A 20289-nucleotide genomic window follows, 5' to 3' on the forward strand; every position below is an offset into this window, starting at 1 on the left:
AGTCTGCTTTAATTGTGCTGCATTGAATTGGTCACCTGTGACTAGCTGCCTGAAACAACTTGTGTTACATTGTCCTGTTGCGAGGCAGTGACGGCGGCTCATTTGCGGCGGTCCGGTCAAGGCGGCGGTGAGATCTGTATTCGACGACCATCTGGACCCCAAAAACAGCGGCGACGGAACCTGCGCCTGGTCAACCACTACGATAGATAGGGCTTGAATTTTCCATCTCCATTTCGGTGAAGTTACTGAACTCTTCAATACAGGTCACAGAAAACATGACGCGACCTTCTTTTGCAGCCATACATTTCCACGTACAACTGAAACCCTCGTATTAATTCCAGAAGAGGCAGCGTGCTCTTGCGTTTAGTTAAAGTAATTGTAGCTAACAAAATAATCTCATTTTACCTGTCATGCACTCCCCTATATAAATGTGCAGTCTTGAAAGAAACCCTACACTTCAATTTCCTTTAGTACCGACATTATCGTTATGAATAAATAAACACGAAAGAACCGTGCATAACCACTCATCACTCCCAGACACAAATAATAATAATAATAATAATAATAATAATAATAATAATAATTCAAGCCCTATTTATAATACTGATCAGCATAGTCTTTATTATGAACAAAAAACAAAATCTCAAGAAGGTGATGTGCTTGCAACAATCTGCACAAGAAAAGCCTCCTCTTCCTCTCCTTTTAACTAACAGGTGTACACAATTCAATAAACACAAAAAACAAAATTCCCCACGGAGGCTAAGACAGTTCAGAAATCCCTGGTTAGCTTCGCAGACGGACCGTCCAGCCCAGTCTCAGAGAACGCAGGTCCACAACAAACCCAGGTAGGCAAGCGTGATGCACGGAGGGTGATGCACTCAGAGTTCAGTGAATGTCCAGTCCGTAAGCCGGCGAGCAATGTCAGATGAAATAATACAACAACGACAAACATTTACAGCGCCTTTGACCCCATGAACAGCTGTGCACTAAAAGCAGCTTTAAAACAAATGTGCTTTTTATTGCATGGGTCGTTCTGACCAACAGACAAGTCTCATTGTGGATTGAATCTGTACAAGACAGCTGCTGCCGGATCACAGACCAAGTGCAAAGCAATTAGGGGTGGAATGATTCACTGTGTATCGATGAATCGCAGTACTCTCCTTCCATGATATGAACCCATCGTAACAGAGGTAGGTATCGTTTGTATCGCGACACAAGACCAAAAGCACAGCACAGCTCGCAATGTGATTCCTGAACCAATAACAGGAGCGTTTTAAAGTTGGTATGAATACATATTCCCTAACCTAACAAAAGTAGGTGGGTCATTAAATGATCATTTGATCTTTGCATCAGGACCAGCCCGTGTATCGGGTATACATATCGTGACAGAAGCGCATCGTTTCACCCCTGGAAGTAATGACATGGCGGTGACCTGTGGACCAATCAAAACTGCGAACCCTCCCTGGGCGGAAACCAAACCAGCACAGCACTGGCTGTGCATCAGGGCATGAGACTGGAATGAAAGAAAAATACCCTTATTGGATTTGGCATTGTCCTGCAATTACCCAGAAGCACTGCCACACGAGCTTCTGATGCCTATTAACTTACTACCCAGTTGTACTAAAATAAAACTTGCACAATTCTGCGTGTTTTTCGTAAAGAAGTCTTGAGTGTTACCTTGTAAATATGTGTTCTGCACCACAGGACGTACGTGCATGTTTAAAAATATTGCATCCAATGAAAGCATATTTTCTTTAGGCATGATTATATTCATTGTTATTATTATCTAAGATACTGCAGATTATTCTTCCCTGAGCTCCCCTCACTCCCCATCTCAGATAGAGTGTAAGTACAGGCAAAACATGAGTTAAACAGCATCTATCTAAACACTTGTTCACACACAGAGAGGTGAGGGGGTGGGTGGGGTTGCCTAGCCATGTTACTGAAGCTGAACGTTGACAAAATATTGAGATCAGTCAGCTACTAGAAAGCCGATGAGCTTAGATAGGCAGCTCCTTTCGTTCATAAATTGGTTTCTTATGTTAAAACGTCAGAGGGATAATGATCAAGTTAACCTTGGGTCTTATATGATATTTTAAGTACAGCTGTGGTCAACAGTTTTGCATCACCTAGAATTTTAGGATTGAGACATCATTTTTGTACAAAAATAACTATATGAACATAATTTAGATCTGGTATTTCACATCATGTACAGAAAAAAAAAACACTGAATTAAACTCCACAATATTGCTAATTTGGTTTGGAGGGGACTTCTTAAATTTAAGTATGTTGATAGCAACCATTTGTCCTTGGTCGCAAGTAGAGTCAAAATTCAACAAAACTAACGTGAGACTAGGGTTGGGGAAACCAATGATTCCAGAGAGCTTCGGAAAACCTCTCTTTGCACCAAAGGACAAAAAAAAAAAAATCTACAGTGCTTAAAAGAAATAACTTTAGTTTATTTATAAAGTATCCCTAAAAATAAGATGGGTATTTAATGTATTTAATGCATGAACAGTGATCTTGCACCAATAAAAACATGCACGGCTGGTTTCATAGACCTCGAACACAAAGCCACTTTTTCAGGAACAGTGGCTTGAAACCTGGTTCCGGGAGACCTAGTTCCAGACAACTTTGCTGCATCAAACCCCAAGTCTCCCCTGGAGTGCCGTGCAGTGGCCTGAAACCTGGTCTCCTGAAACCAAGTTCCAAGCCACACAGTGGCTCCGTGTTCCTGTCAGCTTTAGGTAGTCCAAGCCTAGTGCTAATCAGGGTCTGTGAAACGAGACAGAAGCGTCGCATGAAACGTTTCAGATTCTCTGCAGTACAGTGTGTGTGTTTGTTCTTCTCTGTTTTGTGCTATTTATTGCTGTTTCCTCTGCTTTTTCCAGGACAGGTTTTATCTGTAGAACACTCTCACATCACTGGCCCGATTCACTTTCTCTGCACTCAGTCCTGTTTCTCAGAAGTACCCTGCCCTATGCCGATATTTCTTGCAAAAGCGACAGCATTTTAAGCTGCTAAACATTCCCTGAACTAGTTAAGGGAAACTGTCAACCCTTGCTTTCTTAGTAATCTGTAATCATTTCAAGGCTGACAGACACAGTTTAACGTGTGTGCTACTTGGGTAGTGTAGATGGGACAGCATGACTGATTGCATTACTCCTGTGATAAAAAGTCAGATCGATTTGTCAGAGCAGGTTAGAAGCAGCCGGCACCTTTATATTAGCAACACATGTCGACAAGGTAGTTCTGTGTAACACACGCAGGACTGGGGTGTACAGAAAGTGAATGTGTACAGCTCTGTGTTACCATCGACGCCCCCGGAAAGCACCACACATCGTCACCGCATCAGCACCACATCACATCACAACCCCCCCGCAGGGGGGTCGCGGTTCTCCGGCGAGTGTCGGCGGAAATCGGGGGGGCAGCGGCGGGCGGAGGGGTCTTCATACGGCCTGGGAGCCGCCGGGCGTCGGAGAGAGGAGTAAGCAGCGTGAGGAACAGCAGCAGGAGGAATGTGGTAATCAGTAAAAAACCTGGAGAGGGAGAGGAAAGGAGAAGCAAAACACGCGCGCACACACACACACACACACACACACACACACACACACAGAACCAAGTCAATACTGCGGGAACCCCCTCACCAGGGAAACAGAGAAAGAAGACTCATCATAAAGAGGGCTGCTTTCTCCGTCTCTCTCCTCCCCTCTCCCTCGGTGTGCACATTTAAAATAAAGTGCAGTACAAGTTGAAAATGCATTAACGCTCAATGAACCTGCACTACCCATTACGGCACGGAACACCGCGTGGCAGGAACAAAACGGAGATTCTTACAAAGGCCAGAATGGCCGATTTCTTATTGCATTCTCCAGACAAATGGTGGATTTAGTCATCCTGACAGCTTTATATAGCAGAGTGTAAACACCTGGGAAACACGCCTCCTGCATACAGATTTCAAACCCCCCTGCTTCTACATCACTCCAGTTCCCTGCTGTGCTTACCTGGCGAGTTTCTTCTGGTAGCTGATGAGCTCCTCCTCTGCGGAGGCGGGGGTGGGCAGGAGGGCTCGTTTCCTCTGGTACTGGAAGCCCCTCTCTGCTCCCCGCTCCCGAGTCCCGTAGTAGGCGGCGGCAGCGGCAGCAGCGGCGGCAGCAGCAATGGCAGCCGCTGGGGAGCCTGGCTTCTCCTGCTGCTGGGCGTAAAACTGCGCCTGGGTTGCCTCAAACACTGCCTGGGCGGAGGGATCCGCCACAGGGACTGCGCTGCCAACTGCCCCGTAACTATAGGCAGGTTCTGTCACTGAGGCACTGTATGCAGGACTGCTGGCTCCCCCCGCTGTGCCGCTATAAACTGGGGTGCCGACAGTGGCGGCGTACCCCTGATTATCTACCGTGGCGTAGAGCTGGTTGGCCATGGCGTTGAAGGCGGCCGCGTTAGCCAGGGGGCCGTACACGTGGTCAGGCACGGTCCGGTAAAGCAGAGTGCCGTCAGCCCCGTAGGCAGGGCCGTACATGGAAGTGGGGTAGGCGGTGTAGAGGGAGCTGGGCAGGGCGTGTCGGACCTGGTACTGGGGAGGTAAGGGCACGCCGGCTGCCATAGCCTCGGCTTGGTTCTGGTAATGCTCCAGCACTGTCTGGGGCTGGGTCTGGAGCTGGAGCTGGAGCTGGGAGAGGGGGCAGTCTCCGGCGTAGTGCCCCGGCTTGCCGCAGCTGACGCAAGGGATTTTGCCCGTGGACGGGCGCTTGCTCGGCTGAACCTTGGAGAGCTCGACGGACAGGGGTCTTCCTTTGTAGCGGGTCCCGTGCAGGGCTTCGATGGCTTGCAGGGCAGCCTCTTCACTCTCCATGTGGACGAAGGCATAGCCTGCAGCACAGGGGAAGGGTTACAGAGGAGCATTGCTGTGTTAGGGACAGGGAATGCTGTGCATGTTCTGCAGTCATCCAAGTGGTTCTTTACCTCTCACAGGTTGCGAACCTTCATTCTTTGCACAAAAATGTTCAGTTTTGAAAGGAGCACGTTATACATTTATTGTAAACTTTTTCATTTTAAAAAATGCTATCTGGTACTGCACTTACTTCAAGAAATCTCAAGCCATTGCAAGCCATTCTTTCAGTAAGTGTTGCACTTGCTTGGACAGTGAAATTGTCGCCCAGCCCTTCGCTGACATCATGTTTTAAAATGAAGATACACGTGTGCTATAATATATGTTTCTTTGCACAGTTGTAGCTAATGGAAGTGCAAAATGTGTAAGATTGATGGAATTACAGTACTGTGGAAATGTATTAGAAAACCTCAAGATGTGTCTTTTATACACCTAATTTCCGGTCAGTAATCAGCGATATAGAAACACTTGTGTGAAAATGTTAGACCGCTTGGTGCTTTAACTAGCTTTATCTTAAAACAACTTTTAAAAAGTTTCCTGCATTTTATCATTTGTGGCTCTGTGTTCCTTTTCTCTTATAAATGAATTGCATGTGCGCCCTATTAAAGTCTTCAATTAAATTAGACAATCACTTTGCCTATGTTGACAATTTTCCTAGATTTCCAGTTCCAGTGGTTTGATTTCACACGCACAACAAATCAAAACTACAGAAGCAACGGGGTGTTCTAATAACACACTACAATCACTTTAAAGACTTACCCCCTCCCCCCCAATACAGAAGTCAAAGACACTCTGAGAAAGAAAAACATTTCCCATTGAATGCATAGTTTCTTTTAGCCCAGCTACACTAGTAACCAAGTTTTAAAAGTGCACAACCCTAACGAACAAGACCCAAGGTAGTGAGCCCCCTCACCTTTGACCTTGTCGCACTCCAGAACTTTTCCGAAGGTCTGGAAGAGCTCCTGCAGGTCGGGAGCGCTGCAGAGAGCCGCCAGGTTCCCCACGAACACCTTGGTGGAGTTGCGGGGTCGGCCGCGAGACTCCTCCACCACCAGGTTGCGTCCCCGGAACTCGCGGCCGTGCAGCTCCTGGACGGCGCGCGCCGCCCCCTCCCGGCCCGCCAGGTGCACGAACGCAAACTGCCGCAGGACGCTGCAGCTCATCACCGTGCCGTAGGGCTCGAAGACAGCAGCCAGCTCGTCCTGGGACGTGTCGGCAGACAGGTTCCCCACGAAGATCTTCACCGTGGGGACCGTGTCTGTGGGCGTCAGGTCTGCGGGCATCAGGGAGGCTCCGTATGTCATCCCAGCTTTCGTGATTCCCGCATCCATGCTTCAGCTTCCACCTTTCTAAATACAATAAAGGTCTGTTACACAAAAAGAACAGAAGACCGTATGAAAACGTTCGATCGAGAGGCCAGTCACAGTCAATTGCTTATTTCTTTGTATTATGGCCGATTGATCTCAAAACCTTGTCAAGACAGGTCTTAAAGGATCCCAGTGATTCAGCATCAACAGCATGGCTAGGTAACCCATTCCACACCCTACAAATCTGTCTCCACTTAAAGAAATTGTAGCGAACAAAATTATTCCTTCAGTATTCCTTGGTTTGCACTTTCATCAGCTGCAAAGGTGCATTTTTTTAAAGAAGCACATGTTTACACATTATTTTTACATACAATTACCCATTTATACAGTTGGGTTTTTACTGGAGCAATCTAGGTAAAGTACCTTGCTCAAGAATGCAGCAGCAGTGTCCCCCACCTGGGATTGAACCCACGACCCTCCGGTCAAGAGTCCACAGCCCTAACCGCTACTCCACACTCCACACTACTGCCCCAAGTTATGGTTGCACTTCCTGGGTCATTTCACCTGAGCAGTGGCTTCAGGGTCAAAGTGTGTGACTGACGAGGGCAGCTGGTTGGTTTATGACAGGAAAGAAGCCATTGAAGGGGCGGGGTCAGTTTCTCCCACTCTAACTGAAAGCATGGCTTGCAAACAGAGATTTCTTTAACCTAGTGTAGTACCACATATATGTTTTAAAATTCAAATACAAATGTCATTGGATCATTATTCTTGTATTTTCAACCACTTTTCCTGACCCCATTTGTTTGCAAAAGAACAAGTGATATACTGTAGCATGCGTCTGTACTTGTACCTGTGATTATTGCTGGTCTATTTAGAATAAATACACATCTTAATGTGGGGAGTTGTTAATGTTACTTTTTAGTGTAACTGTAATTAACTGCAGCATAAATTGTAACTAATTGTACAAAAATAGCATTCTAGGGCAGCAGTGTGGAGTAGTGGTTAGGGCTCTGGACTCTTGACCGGAGGGTCGTGGGTTCAATCCCGGGGGGGGGAGACACTGCTGCTATACCCTTGAGCAAGGTACTTTACCTAGATTGCTCCAGTAAAAACCCAACTGTATAAATGGGGAATTGTATGTAAAAAATAATGCGATATATTGCAAGTCGCCCTGGATAAGGGCGCCTGCTAAGAAACAAATACAAATTTCAGAAAACAATGCTGCGGTATTGCAATTATAATTTACACTAATAACAACCACATTTTAAGGAGGCATGGCATTTACTTTAAGAGAGGCGTTACTTTTCTGATGCCGGTTGTGATCACATGAATATGAATGAAGGCAGAGGAGCGGTCAATACCGTGCACAGGGTCACACGCAGAGAGGAAGCTGTGAGTGACTGCAGTCTGCAGTCGCTGTGGACAGAGCACACACACACACGCCACTAGCAGCATATTAATAATGCATATTAGACAGCAGGCTTGTATCATACCTTTTAAATAAACTACACACTCAAATTTACCCATATCAAAATTTAGATATTGTGCGAGTGGCCGTTCCGTACCTTGTCCAAAGAGAAACGTGAAACTGTCCCACGTGTCGAGATTCCTGCACCAGAGTGACCACAGCGAATAAGAAGCAGTTTTATTTATGCGTGTTTAAAAAAAAACGTAAGCAACATTTAATACAACTTTTTAAAACGTTTAAAGCAGCTGTCTCCTTGTTACAGTATTCCAACTATAATTCAGGCATAAAAAATATACTGTACCGCACGCGGTTCGGGAAACAGCTTTAAAACAAAACAGAACAGTGACTTGTATAATTTCTGTGCTTGGTTTCCAAGTAAATAAGGTTAGGTGACCGTCACAACCCGATACGTTATGAAAATATATGCGCCACCAACCCCATCTTACCTTTAAACTTTCCCGTAATACAAAATGGCCCGCCCGCTTAGTTCACTTTTTTTTTTTTTTTTTAGATGGATGGCATTCTAGACCAATCGGAAGGCGAGTTGGGTGACAGAGGAACGAATAGAAAGCGAGTATTTTTTTTAAGTCTCGCGGTGTTGACCCGACTAACCACGCGTCCCCCCAAGCGCAGGTCTGGTTTCCGGTTATGTGAACAGCGTAAAAAAAAAACATTTCTGAAAGCCGAATATGATATAAACAAAACGTGCTTGTTTTCATGACAGTAGTTTTTTATATTAAACTGATATCGGAAAGAACCGAAGCGAATGCATACCGGTAAGTTGCAAAGCACCGTTCGATAATTAAACTATGAAAGCTGTGAGGTGTGACTAGCGACTGCTGCAAAAGAACAGAAAATTACAGCACCTTGATTTAAAATTATACTTTCAATTTTAAGAAGAAGCCAGCTCAGTGACGCGAGGATGTGGGCACATTAAACTAACGTGTTTGGATTATTAGCCTAGCTGTACAGCCGGTACAGTAGAGAATTTTGCAGGACTGGTTACTAGCGATAAATAACATGCATACTGGAGACGAAGCAGCCTTGCAAAAACTTTGCTCTCACAGATGCAAGTATTAAAATAATAATAGTAATAGATACACACTAAATAACTAAGAAACTTTTTTTTTGTGCCTGAAGCCAGAATGCACCGATGAGGAATGCACATCTTTGTAAGTGCTGTTGTGCAATTTTAAGACGATTTCCCTGTACAAATCTGCACGCGAAAAGTCACACTTGATTGTGAGTGGAAAGCCGTGGGTATCTTCCTATGAGTGGACCTGCTCAAGGACCTTTTGTTAAAACACTATTTTAACATTTCATTTGCGTGCAGCGAAACCAGCTACCCCAGTAAAAGTTGTACCAGCAGCAACGTCTGCCTGATCCTCCTTTTGAGAAAATCTCGTTCACGAGTGGTCCTAATAACAATGGGCTCCTCGGTTAAGAAAAGGACCTCTCTCTCCCTCAGGGAGAAAGTCCGCATCCTGGCAGCCATCGACGCCGGGACCTTGCCCAGGATGGGGCAGAGAGAGCTGGCAAAGCGTTTCGGGCTGTCCCAGCCGAGCCTCTGCCAGATGCTGAAGAGCCGCGAGGCCATCCTGCGGGACTGGGCCGCCAACCAGAACCCCGAGCGCAGACGGCGGCGGGCGGGGAAGGACGCGGAGGTGGAGGGGGCGCTGCTGCGCTGGTTCCACGAGGCCCGGCCCGCCCAGCAGCACCTCTCCGTCTCCTCCATCATGCAGAAAGCCGAGGCGCTGGCCGGGGAGATGGGCAAGAAGGACTTCGTGGCCACCGACGGCTGGATCTCTCGCTGGAAGAAGCGCAACAACATTCGATGCGGGAGAGGAGGGAGGTGCGGACGGGCGGTGGGGAAAGAGGAGCAGGAGCCGGGCTGGCCGGCACAGTCTCCTTGCCTCACCCCAACGGCTGATCTCAACCAGACAGCGCAGGTGGCCAGCGGAGACGGAGGGGTGAAAGAGGAGCGAGCTGAGGATGGGGCTTATGGAGAAGCCTGCCAGGGGGCCGGTGAGCTCTGCCCAGCCCCTCCTGCTTCGGGGGACAGTACCCTTGAGGGGTACCTGGAGAAGATATTGGTGGACCCGGAGCCCCCCACTTCAACGCAGGCTCGATGCTGCTTGGCTGTGCTGCACAGGTTCCTGGAGTCCAAAGGGACAGAGGATTATGAGAACTTCCACAGCTTGCAGGCTCAGGTGCTTGGGCTGGCGGTGAAGGAGGAGAAAACTGAAGACTGAGCCAATGCCCAAGTAGAGAATTGAATAAAGGATCATGGTTCGGTTGCCTTTTTATTGTAGTGTGCAAGTGTTTACTCTCTGCAAAGACCCTCCTCTTGACTGATTGGCTGCACAAGGGTATTCGAGCATTCTCATTGGCTCAGGGGGCGTTTGTAATTTCAGACTCAAGGTTGTAGTTGTGAATGTTCAAACATGTGAGCAGCCCTGCAATATTCAGTTTATCTTGCAGTTTGAAATGGATCATTTGAAGACATTGTAGCTGGGAAGTAATATCATTTAAAATGTATGAGGCAGGGTGGTTTGTTTTAAGTTTGTTTGGATTAATTGAATATCATTTTATAACAATGTAATGGGGGGTTAAAAAAAAAACACGTTTCTGGATCACGGATATCCAACCCAATTCAAAAGTCATATAGTTATAAATGTCTCTTCCCTTTGTATGATGTTTGAACTCAGTATCCCCAGTCTGTCAGTTAATTATTTAAAACATACTTAAAATGCATGAAATACATTTACTTGAACACAGGACTTTTTTTATTGCTTCCCTCCATTTCGTTAACTTCATCAACCTTCCTCCCAGCCCCTCAGATCTAACAACTAGGCCACACTGCCTACCTCCCTCCCAGTCCCTGAGCTATAATCATTAGGCCACGCTCACAGCCTGCCTACCACCCAGTTCCTGATCTTTAACCACAAGGCCATACTGCCTCCTCCCTAGTCCCTGAGCTCTAACCACTAAGCCTCTCTGAAAATAAAATACATATGCATTTAAAGAAAAAAAGGCTACTGTAAATAAACAGTTGGTAAGAAATTAAACAGTTTTGCAAAGATATGCTGTGTCCTAAAGTCACATGGAGCGGTATGTGTCACTCACAGGGAATGCTATTCCTCCAGTTGTGTGTGTGATGTTCCACTAGTAATGATTTCTGCTGTGTAAAACCGTCTGTGAATAAACTTTTTTTTTTTCTTTTGAGAGGGCTTCTAAATAACTCTGTGTCATGCTGCTAGTTCTCAAAGCAGTCACCCGTTCCACTCAAGTCATTCTGCACCTTTTAAAATGATTTTAGCTGACACAATAATTCCATAAATTGAACATTTTGTGCACTTTTCCCATAGTATAGGTCTCTACTAAAAAGTCCCGATTTTGAAAGAAACACATGGGATTGTTATTTTAAAACATGACAGATGGTACTACAATAGGTTTTAAAAAAATAACCAGACAGTATTGCTCTTGTCCCTGTTGACTGGCATGCTTTAAATCAGTAACATGCTTTGACCTTATAGACACTGCTGAGGTGGAACAACCCAGGAAGTGCAGGTATAACAGACTTCTTGAGAATAAGGCATAGAAACTGAGAACTTTCTTTAGTACCAGATATCATGTTTTAAACGTTTCTTTTTTAAAAAATGCACCTTTTAAACCTCTGATCATACAAGTGTTAAAGAGCCAATATCATTATTAAACCTGGTTGTACAAACAGCTCTGGCCAAAAGCTTTGCACCACCCTATACAATTAACTCATTTGGCTTTATAAAAGTCAAATGAAACCTGCTGAATAATGTTACGTTAACATATTGAATTACACACCTCTTTGTAGTTTTCCCCATATACTTTGGGAATGGTGCTGTGTTACATACCAGGTGATTGGGAGAAACCTTCGGACCACATGCGATTCATTAAATAAACCACAGATCTGTTTGGAATGCAGTCGCTTTTAATTCTTATTACAAAATAATCAAAACGGTGGAATGCAACATCTCAGTGCGTTGCTGTTGAAAGAATAACAAATGAAAGGTTCTGGTAGTCACACACAGTCTGGACGCTTGACTTTTGGTAACTGATCCCTGATTCGTAGCCCCAAAAATATACTTAGCCAAGATTGTAATGACACACTAGCACACACATACACCAATGAACAGCGATGGACATCAAAATGGGTAATTCACTTCAGTTTGTTTTATAATAGGCCTGCTTTTCAAATCACTTCTCCCTATTCCTCCCCCAGGCACCCTATATATATTTTATTAAGTTACTTGCATGATTGTCAGTTTCCTCCTCGTGAGTCACTCTCAAAAGGATTTTAAGAAGAAACTGCGCTCAATTCCTTGTCTACCTTTAGGGGTTAAAAAAAGCTGTTAAAATCTCCACCCATGTCCTTCACAGTTCAATATTATCTCCTAGTAGCATTGCATGCCTTGCCAGTGCAAGAACCTGTTAACACCTCATACAAAAAACTGAACCCCATGAACTTCAAAACGTGTTTTTCTTCATTTAAAAAAAGTGGGAGTTATTAAGTTACTTGCATGATTGGAGCGACCCCTGATTTTAATTGATCTCTTTTTTGATTTTAGTTTAAGTGCTTGAGATCAGAGCAGGTCCGCCAGAGTTCTAAAGGGGCAGGGCAGCTTCAGAGGTGTGCCGCGTGCTGATTGTGTGCTCTGCGTCCTGGGCCGGCCAGGGGGCGGTCTCTCTCCTCCCAGAGGGTGACCCCGTCGCAGCTGCAGATCTGTTTGGGGTTCTGGAAGAGTCCAGCGGCGCGAGCGATGATCCCACAGGCCAGCCTGCAGAGAGGGAGAGACGCAAAGACTTGAGATTCGTGAGGAAACCAGCAGTGACAGATGACAGCTTGCACTGTAGCCCACAAAGTCCTGTACAAGGGTGTATTCTCATAGCGTCCACTCTGACCTGGACTGATGTGCTCAGTACGGCCGGAAGCGCGGTTTCCTCAGCTTCAACAAAATTCAGAACAGAAAAAGACTAAAAACACAAGACGCCATTCTTCAGCAATCTCTCCAATCCAAAAAACAGAGATTTAGAAGCTATGGAGATACACCCTCTGAGAGAGTTCTACACTGCTGTCCAGAAACCTCTCTTTCAGGGTTTAGTAAAACGTGTATGGACCGGGTATTTCGGGTTTTGTGGTAAGCTACCTCCCCCTCTTGTTGATGTAGTGTCCTTCTAGGGACAGCCTTTGTCTTCGAGCAATATAAGTCCCTGTCAGACCCTATATCCCTCTCGGGGACAGTTTTCCACTATATATCTGAAGGTACACGTGTGTCCCACAAATAAATATAATGCTAACTTTCTTATTTTTGCAATGAGGTGCACGAAACAGGGTTTTGAATTTACTAACAGGCTGGATCTGGTCATCGAAATTGTCAGTTTCCTCCTCGTGAGTCACTCTCAAAAGGATTTTAAGAAGAAACTGCGCTCAATTCCTTGGGTACCTTTAGGGGTTAAAAAAAGCTGTTAAAATCTCCACCCATGTCCTTCACAGTTCACTGATTTAGTGGAGTTGCCCCTCCACTCCTGGTGTTTGGTTACCTCTCCCCGGAGTTCCCGGTCACTTTGGAGAGAGGGTGTCCTCCGCGGCCCAGGTCATCCTCCCCAGAATCCACCACCAGCGAGCGACCAATCACATCCCAGACCTGAGGGGACAACATGCTGGCATTCAGAGCTGCTCGAACCGATCTCCCCACTATCCGCACGCCAGAACAACTTCACTTATACAGTACAGCGCTCCCTGTCCTAAATCTGTCTCCACTTAACTGTGTTCCCTAATCCTAGTTTCTGTTCTACACTGGAACTATTGGTTGAGGTTCGAATAATCGTTTTTGATCAGCTCTACTGGCAAGAACAACAGAAATGACCACTCTCAATGGAACTGTCTTGACATGGCTGGAGCAGCACAGCTTCACCTTGAGCTGCTGGTCCTCCAGTCTGAAGACCGCTCTGCCCTCGGGTCCCGCCAGGATGTTTCCTAGATCTCCAACATGCTGCAACACACAAACACACACACGTGTACTTTTAATGTTCCTCATACGCAACATGCAGGTCCCTTTCGTTGTGAATCTGCTGTTTAACATTGAAAGGACTGCTAAATCAAGGCTAAACAAAGCTGAAGAAATTTTACGAGCAAGTGGAGGCCATTCGGCTTATCGCCACTCTCTGTGTGAAGAAGCGTCTCCTTCCCTCTGTCCTAAGTCCACTTAATTTCCCCATTTGTGTCACCTCTGGTCCAACTCCCCAGTAATGTTGTTGATATTGACGCACTGGGATCCTTCAAGAAGCTGCTTGATGAGATTCTGGGATCAATAAGCTACTAACAACCAAAAGAGCAAGATGGGCCGAATGGCCTCCTCTCGTTTGTGAACTTTCTTGTGTTCATATGTTTCTGTACTTAAATAATTGGTTAGGGTTAACTTTGCTAACTTCTTTTAGGATTTAAATACTTAAATTAAACCATCCCTAAATATGTTTTGTTCTAGGCTGAATAGATTCAGGTATAAATAAATATTTCTTGTACAGTAAGTATGACTGTGCGGTGAGGAGGGAGTGCAGTACCCTGTCCGACTCCTGGGGGGCGCCATGGGGTTTCCCAAAGGGGTTGAAGTGCCCTCCGCAGCTGAAACAAGAACAAACAGCAGTCAGTGTGCATAACCCCAGTAAGTCCCAGTACAGGTGTGAATAACCCCAGTGAGTCCCAGTACAGGTGTGTATAACCCCAGTAAGTCCCAGTACAGGTGTGAATAACCCCAGTGAGTCCCAGTACAGGTGTGTATAACCCCAGTGAGTCCCTGTACAGGTGTGTATAACCCCAGTGAGTCCCTGTACAGGTGTGTTTAACCCCAGTGAGTCCCTGTACAGGTGTGTTTAACCCCAGTGAGTCCCTGTACAGGTGTATTTAACCCCAGTGAGTCCAATACAGGTGTGTATAACCCCAGTGAGCCCAGTACAGGTGTGTTTAACCCCAGTGAGTCCCAGTACAGGTGTGGATAACCCCAGTGAGTCCCTGTACAGGTGTGTATAACCCCAGTGAGTCCCTGTACAGGTGTGTATAACCCCAGTGAGTCCTGTACAAGTGTGTATAATCCCAGTAAGCCCAGTACAGGTGTGTATAACCCCAGTGAGTCCCTGTACAGGTGTGTATAACCCCAGTGAGTCCGGTACAGTTGTGCATAACCCTAGTGAGTCCCTGTACAGGTGTGTATAATCCTGCTGAGCTCTGTACAGGTGTGTATAACCCCAGTGAGTCCCTGTACAGTTGTGTATAACCCCAGTGAGTCCTGTACAGGTGTGTATAACCCCAGTGAGTCCCTGTACAGGTGTGTATAACCCCAGTGAGTCCCTGTACAGGTGTGTATAACCCCAGTGAGTCCAGTACAGGTGTGTATAACCCCAGTGAGTCCCTGTATAGATGTGTATAACCCCAGTGAGTCCCTGTACAGGTGTGTATAACCCCAGTGAGTCCAGTACAGGTGTGTATAACCCCAGTGAGTCCCTGTATAGATGTGTATAACCCCAGTGAGTTCAGTACAGATGTGTGTAACCCCAGTGAGTCCTGGTTCAGTACCTGAGGCAGTCGTCTGTGAGGTCACCGAACTCGTGCACGTGGAGCCCGTGGGGCCCAGGTTCCAGCCCGTCCACGGTGCCCTCAATCAGGCAGCGATCCTCGGAGACCTGGAGGAACCGAACCACCCCCTGAACCAGGTTGGAGCCAGAGAGCATCGCCACTGCAGCACCCAGGTCCTCTACCAGGGGAGAGGGGGAGGAACAGAGAAAGAGGGGAGGGAGAAGTGGAAGAAAGGAGGAGGGAGATGGAATTAAAAAAAAAGGTCTTGATTAAACCAGAAAAAAATGCCTTTCATTAAATCTATAACACAACAGCGATCAATACTAAACATGATTGCAAACTAATACTCAACTCTTCATCCTCACTGAGCTTACTGTGCAATTTTAAAATGACACAAAATTAAGAGAGTGGGTCTGGGTGTTCACAGTGTGAGAGAGTGGGTCTGGCTGTTCACAGCGTGAGAGAGTGGGTCTGGCTGTTCACAGCGTGAGAGAGTGGGTCTGGCTGTTCACAGCGTGAGAGAGTGGGTCTGGGTGTTCACAGTTTGAGAGAGTGGGTCCTGACGTTCACAGTATAAGAGTCAATCGCCTCCTTACACTGAGGAACTCGAAAGCGGCTGTCTGGAGGACAAAGGCCGGCCCTGCAGGTGTCTGCTTGGGCTCACCAGTAGGGGGTGCTGTACTCACTCTGTGCAGGCGATCCCACTCCCTTTAGCACCGCCCTCCGCCCCGTCTTCTCAATCAGGTCCTGCACTTCCTGTGATGTCAGCGTGGTGTCCACCAGCACTTCCTCTCTCTGCAGGTCAATCTCCACAGACTGGACACCTGCAACAGCCCACCAACACGACTCACTGGACAAACACAGCAACAAACGCCATTCCAGCTGGGGCTTTGCTACTCTTTCATTTTATGAAGGAAGAAAGTTTGAAGTCTGCAGCTCTGGCCAAAAGTTTTGCATCACCCTATAGAACGAACTACCTTTGCTTCATAAAGTCGAATGAAACCTGCTGAATAACGTTACGTTAACATAGTGAATTACAAACCCGCTGTGCAGTTTTCCATATACTTAATGAAAAGAGCTGACACATTGAAAAAATGTGACATTTCTAAATCTAACACGAAATACTGTACTGCTGTTATGGCTTCCGGTAGACTTTCTTTGCGATATCATTTTGGAGTTTCTTTGATTACATGATGTTAAATAAAAGATCTCAATTTTGTTCATATAGTTTTATTTTTTAATTACGTTTCAATCCTAAAATTGTAGGTGATTCAAAACGTTTGACCACAGCTGTATAATTACACTGGAATTTCAAATTACAGAGTGCGCAGTTACAGTGGTAATTGACCTCAGGTTCTGATGCCGTCTCAGATAATGAGAGGCAAGGACATGGATTTTAGAGCTCAGTTAGCAGTGAAATACTGCAGCACCCCTGGGAGGGTCTTACCTGGCGCCCCCTGCAGGGCGTTCCTCACAGCGCTGCTGCAGCTGCCACACGTCATCTGAACAGCGAACTCCAGCTGTCAGGAGTGAGAGCAGAACAGGGACTCAGAGACACAGCAGCTGAGAGAACCACAATCACACAGAACAGGGACTCAGAGACACAGTAGCTGAGAGAAACACAATCACACAGAACAGGGACTCAGACACAGCAGCTGAGAGAACCACAAGCACGCAGAACAGGGACTCAGAGACACAGCAGCTGAGAGAACCACAATCACACAGAACAGGGACTCAGAGACACAGCAGCTGAGAGAAACACAATCACACAGAACAGGGACTCAGAGACACAGCAGCTGAGAGAACCACAATCACACAGAACAGGGACTCAGAGACGCAGCAGCTGAGAGAACCACAAGCACGCAGAACAGGGACTCAGAGACACAACAGCTGAGAGAACCACAATCATGCAGAACAGGGACTCAGAGACACAGCAGCTGAGAGAACCACAAGCATGCAGAACAGGGACTCAGAGACACAGCAGCTGAGAGAACCACAAGCACGCAGAACAGGGACTCAGAGACACAGCAGCTGAGAGAACCACAAGCATGCAGAACAGGGACTCAGAGACACAGCAGCTGAGAGAACCACAAGCACGCAGAATAGGGACTCAGAGACACAGCAGCTGAGAGAACCACAATCACACAGAACAGGGACTCAGAGACACAGCAGCTGAGAGAACCACAAGCACGCAGAACAGGGACTCAGAGACACAACAGCTGAGAGAACCACAATCATGCAGAACAGGGACTCAAGAGACACAGCAGCTGAGAGAACCACAAGCACGCAGAACAGGGACTCAGAGACACAGCAGCTGAGAGAACCACAATCACACAGAACAGGGACTCAGAGACACAGCAGCTGAGAGAACCACAAGCACGCAGAACAGGTACTCAGAGACACAGCAGCTGAGAGAACCACAATCACGGCTCCCACGCCTATAAATACCAACACATTCAAAACCAGGGCTGGGCCGTGGAGCTCCTAAACCACTGTCAAAATGCATAGGTCATATACACAGCAGTGTGCACATGTATTAGAACACCCCACGCTTTGTCATTGATCTCCTTTACATACCTGCCTGCATGAAAACCTCTGGGTGTGAATTTCAATTTCCGCTCAGTAATCAGTGCTATAAATCAATAGGCATTCATGTGTGAAAATGTTAGACCGCTTTGTGCTTTAATTAGGCATCTTAAACAACTTCTAAAAAGTCTCCTGCGTTTTACCATGTGTGGCTCTGTGTTCCTTTTCTCTTATAAATGAATTGCATGTGTGGCCTATTAAAGTCATCAATTAAATTAGACATAATCACTAATTTGCCTATTTCTAAATTTTCTCAAGATTTTCAGTTCCAGTGGTTTGACTTCATCTGCACATCTGTTCTGATACAGAAGCAATGGGGTGTTCTGATACAGAAGCAATGGGGTGTTCTGATACAGTTGCAATGGGGTGTTCTGATACAGAAGCAATGGGGTGTGCTAATACAGAAGCAATGGGGTGTTCTGATACAGAAGCAATGGGGTGTTTTAATACAGAAGCAATGGGGTGTTCTGATACAGAAGCAATGGGGTGTTTTAATACAGAAGCAATGGGGTGTTCTAATACAGAAGGAAAGGGGTGTTCTAATACAGAAGCAATGGGGTGTTCTAATACAGAAGCAATGGGGTGTTCTAATACATGTGCACAGGACTGTATGCAGTGTCTGTACAGTGGTATGTGTGCAAGGTTCTGTAAAAGAGGAAGATGCAGCTGTTACACAATGGACATATTTACAGCAAAAAAAAAAATATTTTTAATAAACGTGAAATCTGACATTTCTTAAAACACATGCCTAAGGTTTCACAGCCCCTGTTAACACTAGCCTAGGTAATCCAAGACTAGTGTTCATGTGGCTTTTTTTTGCTGTAATGTGTGTTTTCCATCCCTCATCTTTCATGATAACTAAATTCACAACCACTAACTTTGTACTTAGTGCTCCTAAATGCACAGCCTGTTAAACTGAACACTGTGGCGTCAGCCACTTCACTTGTTTTTATTCGAGGTAAGGGGAATAGTGCTGCTGTAGCTAACTTTATAGTACTTGTAACGTGTACTGGTATATTTGTATTACATTATTTAACAATTACTATAACGTTGTGTGTCACTCTCATTTATAATTAATTTAATAGTTACTTTTCCTCGATGTATGTAGTCGTACTGTGATGACATTTAGCATAATAATATTATTACAATAACTGTTTACTATCGGAGGCTCGTACTGATGTAAGGTGGTCGTTTATCTCGGCATAAAAATTGTATTCAAAATGTTTTCTTGTTTGTTAAATAACTGTCTTCAATGAACTCGTTCTCCGTATCACGAGTTTTTAAACATGCGCGTATCTGAATGCAGTGACAGTACCATTGCTAGGTACTGCCGAGCGTTACTTAAACTACAGCAATAAAGTCAACCAAAGGACGTGCAAGCTGTACGCAATATTCATGACAGAGCTGATCTATCTGTTATTTAGAGATATTAAATTGTGATAAACCTTTGTACTGCATCTTCCGTTCTCGGCCATTTCTGCATGCTCGCTGCGTTGTGCGTCTGTGCAGTACTGAAATACTTCCTGCCCTCACAGGAAGTTCCCCGACGCCAGACATCTTAGTAAGGTCAAAAACAGTGTACGCCACCCGAAAGATGCAAAGTGTTTAACGATATTTAATTATCAGAATGTTAGCAAGTATGAAACAGTGTAGACTGCGTGTGCTGGCTGGTACACAGTGTAAGTGCCGTGTAACGAAACCTGCTAGAACAAATCACCTCTACATATCAACTTATATTAATTACATTGCAGTCAATTACCACAGTAACTACGGAAGAAAGATCCAATACGGCTGGATTCAGATCAAGAGTCTTTTGGGATAAGAGCAGGTGCCATCTTAAACAGTTGTTTAATTAAACCTGGTTAGTTTTTGGTTAAGACGTATGTTAATCCATAAGAACATAAGAAAGTTTACAAACGAGAGGAGGCCCCATTCAGCCCATCTTGCTCGTTTGGTTGTTAGTAGCTTATTGATCCCAGAACCTCATCAAGCAGCTTCTTGAAGGATCCCAGGGTGTCAGCTTCAACAACATTACTGGGGAGTTGGTTCCAGACCCTCACAATTCTCTGTGTAAAAAAGTGCCTCCTATTTTCTGTTCTGAATGCCCCTTTACCTAATCTCCATTTGTGACCCCTGGTCCTTGTTTCTTTTTTCAGGTTGAAAAAGTCCCCTGGGTCAACATTGTCTATACCTTTTAGGATTTTGAATGCTTTGATTGCCATGTTAAGTTTTGGATGCTGGTCACAAAAATACAGAAATAAGAAAGTCTTAAATAAGAAAGCCAAGGAGGCTATGACAAGGTTGTATAATGCAGTGATGAGAGAGAACTGCATTCAATTTCATAGAAAAAGGACGAGTGAAGACATAGTGACAGACCATCCACGTGACCTGCATCTCACAGGTCAGACCTGCAAAAGGACATTAAAACCTGCAGACC

General features: G+C 45.6%; 3 protein-coding genes across 6 annotated transcripts; 1 reads left to right on the forward strand and 2 right to left on the reverse strand.

The window, feature by feature from the left end:
* Positions 1–601: 601 nt before the first annotated feature.
* On the reverse strand, positions 602–8177 carry LOC117967825 (RNA-binding protein 4B-like). 4 transcript variants are annotated; one of them, XM_059012202.1, is made up of 4 exons: positions 8107–8177; positions 5799–6234; positions 4005–4866; positions 602–3539 (listed from the first exon to the last, which is right to left on the reverse strand). In XM_059012202.1, the coding sequence occupies exons 2-4, from the start codon at positions 6214–6216 to the stop codon at positions 3368–3370; spliced, it is 1452 nt and encodes a 483-aa protein (XP_058868185.1). In that variant the 5' UTR covers positions 6217–6234; positions 8107–8177; the 3' UTR covers positions 602–3367. The 4 variants fall into 4 exon arrangements, with proteins under 4 accessions (XP_058868185.1, XP_058868184.1, XP_058868187.1 ...); XM_059012201.1 differs by lacking the exon at positions 8107–8177 and adding an exon at positions 7758–8099; XM_059012204.1 differs by lacking the exon at positions 8107–8177 and adding an exon at positions 7686–7714.
* A 74-nt stretch (positions 8178–8251) lies between these two features.
* Positions 8252–10883, forward strand: LOC131709481 (tigger transposable element-derived protein 3-like). Its single transcript, XM_059012205.1, has 2 exons — positions 8252–8436; positions 9129–10883. The coding sequence occupies exons 1-2, from the start codon at positions 8378–8380 to the stop codon at positions 9910–9912; spliced, it is 843 nt and encodes a 280-aa protein (XP_058868188.1). The 5' UTR covers positions 8252–8377; the 3' UTR covers positions 9913–10883.
* Positions 10884–11609: 726 nt separating this feature from the next.
* On the reverse strand, positions 11610–20275 carry LOC117398667 (copper chaperone for superoxide dismutase-like). Its single transcript, XM_059012206.1, has 8 exons — positions 19298–20275; positions 16714–16786; positions 15953–16090; positions 15267–15444; positions 14258–14318; positions 13612–13689; positions 13238–13341; positions 11610–12474 (listed from the first exon to the last, which is right to left on the reverse strand). Exons 1-8 carry the CDS (start codon positions 19325–19327, stop codon positions 12321–12323), a joined length of 816 nt encoding a protein of 271 aa, XP_058868189.1. The 5' UTR covers positions 19328–20275; the 3' UTR covers positions 11610–12320.
* Between the last annotated feature and the right edge of the window lie 14 nt (positions 20276–20289).

Source organism: Acipenser ruthenus, chromosome 43 (assembly GCF_902713425.1).
Source record: "Acipenser ruthenus chromosome 43, fAciRut3.2 maternal haplotype, whole genome shotgun sequence".
NCBI lineage: Eukaryota > Metazoa > Chordata > Actinopteri > Acipenseriformes > Acipenseridae > Acipenser > Acipenser ruthenus.

Coding starts and splice junctions, on each gene's coding strand:
- LOC117967825 (XM_059012202.1), bottom strand. CDS start 6,216: ATGGATGCGGGAATCACGAAAGCTGGGATGACATACGGAGCCTCCCTG. Junction 4,867..5,798: donor GGAGTGCGACAAGGTCAAAG/GTGAGGGGGCTC, acceptor CCTGTGCTGCAG/GCTATGCCTTCGTCCACATG. Junction 3,540..4,004: donor TACCAGAAGAAACTCGCCAG/GTAAGCACAGCA, acceptor CTCCCTCTCCAG/GTTTTTTACTGATTACCACA.
- LOC131709481 (XM_059012205.1), top strand. CDS start 8,378: ATGACAGTAGTTTTTTATATTAAACTGATATCGGAAAGAACCGAAGCG. Junction 8,437..9,128: donor ACCGAAGCGAATGCATACCG/GTAAGTTGCAAA, acceptor TCTCTCCCTCAG/GGAGAAAGTCCGCATCCTGG.
- LOC117398667 (XM_059012206.1), bottom strand. CDS start 19,327: ATGGCCGAGAACGGAAGATGCAGTACAAAG. Junction 16,091..16,713: donor CGCCCTGCAGGGGGCGCCAG/GTAAGACCCTCC, acceptor GGGCTGTTGCAG/GTGTCCAGTCTGTGGAGATT. Junction 13,342..13,611: donor TGGAGGACCAGCAGCTCAAG/GTGAAGCTGTGC, acceptor TTGTCCCCTCAG/GTCTGGGATGTGATTGGTCG.